This window comes from Mandrillus leucophaeus, unplaced genomic scaffold, assembly GCF_000951045.1.
Source record: "Mandrillus leucophaeus isolate KB7577 unplaced genomic scaffold, Mleu.le_1.0 Scaffold566, whole genome shotgun sequence".
NCBI classification, from domain to species: Eukaryota; Metazoa; Chordata; class Mammalia; order Primates; family Cercopithecidae; genus Mandrillus; species Mandrillus leucophaeus.
In genome coordinates, this window is record NW_012106097.1 from 823,969 (window position 1) to 829,482 (window position 5,514).

The 5,514-nt window shown below is 37.5% G+C and overlaps 1 protein-coding gene across 1 annotated transcript in view; it reads left to right on the forward strand.

Moving 5' to 3' along the window:
* PLD1 (phospholipase D1, phosphatidylcholine-specific) overlaps positions 1-5,514 on the forward strand; it is a 175,302-nt gene that overhangs the window by 38,999 nt on the left and 130,789 nt on the right. The window contains exons 7-8 of the mRNA XM_011998296.1: positions 4,148-4,206; positions 5,309-5,401. Of these exons, the coding sequence (XP_011853686.1) occupies positions 4,148-4,206; positions 5,309-5,401 (152 nt within the window). The remainder of the gene's footprint in view (positions 1-4,147; positions 4,207-5,308; positions 5,402-5,514) is intronic.

The following is a 5,514-nucleotide window of genomic DNA, read 5'->3' on the forward strand; positions in this document are numbered from 1 at the left end:
CACTTTAAAAAGTGGAGATAGGGCTGGGCATGGTGGCTCATGCCTACAATCCCAGCATTTTGGGAGGCTGAGGCAGGTAGATCACCTGAGGTCAGGAGTTCGAGACCAGCCTGGACAACATGGTGAAACCTTGTCTCTACTAAAAATACAAAAATTAGCCAGGCGTGTTGATGGGCGCCTGTAATCCCAGCTACTTGGGAGACTGAGACAGAAGAATCACTTGAACCTGGGAGGCAGAGGTTGCAGTGAGCCATGATTGTGCCACTGCACTCCAGCCTGGGCTACAGGGCAAGACTCCGCCTTAAAAAAAAAAAAAAAAAGTGGAGATAAATTTATTATAAAGGTGTTTGTATAATAGGATTTTTGCCAAAGGAATTCGGTTTAGGGTTCTAAGCACTGACCTTATTTTTCTTAAATGGCCTCTGAAATTAGACATGGACAGTTCTTTCCTCTCACTTTATAGTCATTGGTTGGGTTTGTGCTCAGACTTTTCTCCCATGATTATGAAGACTTGCTCTGATTTTAATTCTTTTTTTTCCTTCTTACGCTTCTGCAAAACAGAGCATCCTAGTGTTTTAGTGTAGTCATCATCAGACAGTCCCCTCAGAGACTATGGGTGATTTGTTCAGTTTTCTTTGCTCATTTGTAAAATGAGGACAAATGTATTTCCCCTTTACTCTAAGCATAAATATGTAAAAAATACCAATATCTGAGTTGTGTAATAACATATAAAAAAATCTCAAACAGGAATTCCTTTTGTATTCTGAAATTGTATTAGTGCTGGCTGTGGTAGAGAACTCACTAGCCAGGCATTTTAATTAGTAACTGGAAAATGTTTATTTTCCAGGGAATTAAAATAAGAGGAATAAGGAGCAGTAAATGTACCTTTTTCATACGTGAGATTGAAATCTAGAAATGGAACAAACTGTACAATTTCCAAGAGAAGGGCCCTAAACTGATGGGATCATATCTCTACCTTGAAGTGAATCATTTAACTCATGTGACTCAAATTCCTTATCCCCAAGAAGATGATTAGCTTCAAATCTTGGATAAAACATGCCACAGATCAGTAATACTGTGTTCATCTCTCCCTTGTTTTGTAGAATGAGCTTTAACTTGAGGGGAAGAGTAGGTAAAGAATAAACATGCACGCAGTGTTTTCATTCCAACAGGGAAAAGCTGTACTAATTTGAACAGCTGCCTCTTCAAATTAAGGGAAATGTTTTCTTTCTTACGATTGAGTCTTAGCATTTAGAAGGACTTTAGGCCTTTGTCCAGCCTCCCAGTTTCCTTCATAGATTAGATGTCCTCTTTGTTCCCTGCCTTTCCTGGAGTACCTGAGTCTACAAGGACATTGCCCAGCTCGATGCTCTTACCTTCCTTGTATCTGATAATTTCCCACCTGGCCATTTACTTGAGTTTTTGCTACCTGGGAAATAAAAGGAGCCTCTGAAAGTCACCCTTCTCTTACAATACAAGGAAGGGGCAGTGTGTACGTGATTGCCAAGTGATTTTCAGGATTTTTTGTTACCCCTCGGGTTTGTTGTTTGTCTCTTGACATAGAAATATTTTTGCTTCTCTGTTTCTCTAACGTTTTTAGTATCCAATTGGTAGATCACGTTGGAATTTTTTACTTGAGACCACTTTCCACCTAATGCCAAGAACATTATTGCATTGCAACATTATTTCAGTTGTATTCATATTTTACAAATTCCTTTGCCAAAAAACAAAGACAAAAAGGTATTGATTATACATTACTCAAAAGATCAATAGAATAAGCCTGTTAGGCTAACTTGATCTTTAAATTCTTATTCCTGAGAATCGCTTGCCCAAATGGAGAACAAAATTCTTATCACTGAAGACGTACTAAGAAGTTTAGACAACATCATCTTTGTTAAATTTTAATTTTTATTAGTTAGGTTTGCCTCTCAGTTGACCCTGACGCACTTACTTTCAATTTGATAACTCTATTAGAAAAACTTTTATTGCCAGATACGTTCTTTTCTATATAATAGGCCTGGTTCCTTCTTAAAATCTCTCTCCAGTCAAACTTTACTAAGCCATTAGGATAAATTAAATTTCATATTAATGTGTAACTTTCAATTTTCTACATTATTAATGTGTGCTTATCTACTTAGCTGAGACTCTTTACACTTAGCAGTTTTGTTATGATACTCCAAAAGTTACGATTTCTGAATGATTTCAGAGAATATTTCTGTTGTCAGCTATTTGATGATAACAGCTATGTAAATAAGAACATTTTTTTCTTATTTAGATTAGTGGCTTCCTTGATTTTTGTTTTCATTTCCTGTTCTTCCCTTCGGTTGTTCTGGGACTTTGCAGAAGTTAGCTATGCCTCCGTAGTAGCTGTCTCTTATACACATCTAGATGTGTATAAGAGACAGTTTTACAAGAGTAGTGTTAGATATGTCCAATCACATATAAAACTGTCATGGAAAACTTTTGTTTTGTTAATCCCATTTACAAACCTAGATCAAATGCCCCTGCCTCTGTGATGATGTCATGTCAGCTAGGAGGTGGTTGCCCTCCACTGCTCTATAACTCTGTAACTACTTTCACATGCATCTAGGGTGGTTCATCCCACAGAACTTCATTGTGAGGGGAGTGTTTTCTATATTTGGTCTCCCATCTGCTTCCTAATGCTGGGAGAGTATCCTTTTAGTCTCTGTTGTCTATCAAGGCTGTTATGGACATGGTCTAAGGAACTGAACTTATTCTTGGTCACGTTTTTAAAAAATCTGCAAATCTGCATATGCTAACCATGACATAATGTTGATTTGTTTTTCCCTCTATGCCTCCACATTTACATCTGGCTCTCACCTACCTAGAATACACAAGGAATGCAATTTGAGTTAGATAAATGTTGAATGACTTTTGGCTTTTGCAGCTTAGTTTTGAGGGTGCTGACTTTGGTCTGACTTCATGATGAGTTAATCATACTGAGGTAATCCCTTCTTAACTGTGTCATCTTGGACAACTTACTTGACTTCTCTAAAACAGAGGCCTGCAAACTAGGGCCCGTGGACCAAATCCTGCCCATTGCCCCTTGCCTGTTTTTGTATGTTCTGTGAACTAAGAATAGTTTTTATATTTTTAAGTGGTTGAAAAAATCAAATGAATAATAATATTTTGTGACACATAAAAATTAGATTATCTTCGTGTTTTATATCCATAAATAAGGTTTTATTGGAACACAACCACAGTTATTCATTTATGTATGTGTCTATGGCTATTTCCGTGCTACAACAGCAGAGTAACTGCAAAATGAAATGTATGCCCACAAAACCCAAAATATTTACTGTCTAGCTCTTTGTGGAAAATATTTGCTTATGCCTACTCTAAACCTCAGTTTCCTCTTCTGTACAATGGGAAATATAGCACCTGCTTCAAAGGGATTTGAGATAATGCATGAAAAATGGTTAGCATAACACCAACACATAGCACTCAGTAAGCACAGCCACAGTTGTTGTTATAATATTTACAGTTTTTAACCTTCCAATACAGTGAAGGTGGGCCTAAAATTCTCTTCCTCTTCAACTCATTAAAAATCATTCTTTTTGTTATGCCTGATGTTCAAAGTCCTCCCCACTCTCTTTTCAGCCTGTTTAATTTTTCATTTTTTCCTTCATTTTACTCACTGTAACCCAACTGTACATCCTATAACCTTTTTGGACCTTCTGTTCTAGCCCCCCATTCATCTCCCATTTCCGTGTGCCCAAATCGAGTCCATCTTCCAGGTCCTGCACCAGTATCACTCGCTTCTCACATTCTTTTATTGTTTGAGTGTACACTGTGCCACACAACATCCACCCTGCGCAACAAAAACAAACATGAAAGAATATTGGGAATAGACTCTCTCTCTCTCCAAGCTTCTTGAGCATTTTATCTCTATATCTTAGGGCACACATCACTCTTTTGAGATTTAGAAGATCTAGTAGGGTGTGTCTTCATTATTTATATACTTCTAATCTGCACTCTTTTAGGGCAATGCCATTATTATTGATCTCTGTAGTCTGTGGAACACACCAAACAGTATTTACACACAGCTATACCTAATACATGTTTTTTAATGCATAAATTTGAATTGTTTTGCTTGCTAAAGATGGATTTTTTTGCCTCTTTTCAGACAGAGTTTCTTGATATAAGCCAGCTATCTTTCATCCATGATTTGGGACCAAAGGGCATGTAAGTTGCAATAAACCTTGAAAGAGAAGTATGAAAAGTTGATATGCATTAACACTTAATATAGCAGCATGCCATGGTGATGGAGTCCTCCTGGCTTTACTGCTAGCTTCTCTTCTCCCCAGTAGAGTTAAAGCAACTGATGGAATTACGCATACAAATCAGAGCATCTCCCGTGATAAACAATGGTAGCAACTGCTCCACTGTCTTTGTCATGTGCTCACAGCACAGATTCTTTCTAACCCAACAGTGGAAGTGTCCAATACCTATAGCAAGTATGATGTGTAGGAGAATACATTAAAAATCAAGTATATAAGATCTCCTTTTATAATCCCTTATAAAGTTAAATGTTTATACTCATTTTGATGATTACTTTAAAATAATACTATGTAAAATATATGTTGTATAACCAGATGGAAGTTTATGATTTTCCTTCACAATATTAGAGCTTGAAAACATAAAGAGCTTAACTTTCAAGCTCTAGTTAAGAGCGTTGTTGATAGTTGTTTCAAAAAGTTTTTTTTTTAAGTTTAGCCTTTGTTATTGCTTTTTCTTGTCACATTTTTCAGAATTAAGATATTGTTTTCAAAACTAGTAGCTGTGCTCTGCTTCCTTTGGCATGGCTCAATTAGCTCAACTAGTTTGTTAGTTTGCTAGAACTGCGTGTGAAGAGACACAGGGATGTCCTGGAATCTGTGTGTGAGATGCACCATGGTCTCAACAGCAGGTAAAGCATCCCTGTGCAGGCATGTGGAAATGCATGGAGTCTTTTTTTAGTTTGTCACAGTGTCACAATGTTGAGGAGGGAACACTCAACATTTAGAGCCAGGAGACAGAATGCTTAAGGTCCTGTGTAGTGCACAACAGAATCACACCACCCCGAATGCTGAAGGGGCTATATCTCACCAGTATATCTTAGGGTTCATCTCTAGAGTACCCAGCCTAACAATTAGGGTACTGAGCTAGTTGAGAGCGAGCAGGAGAGAGTAGGGAGGAAAGTCATGTGAGAATGAGATGGTTTATTTAGTCCCATGTTGGGAGGCTATACAAGCTAAGTGGGAGCAGGAAATTTGAAGGCGATGGGTTAATTTTATGTCTCTTTCAGAGAAGGTATGATAATGAAAAGATCTGGAGGACACAGAATACCAGGCTTGAATTGCTGTGGTCAGGGAAGAGCCTGCTACAGATGGTCAAAAAGGTAGGAATTAGTAAGTTTTGTGTGTTTGTTTGTTTTAATACACTGGGTATTTGGGTTAGTTTTACATACCAGTTTTAAATTATAAATCCTTTAAAAGTCATGACAGAAGAAAT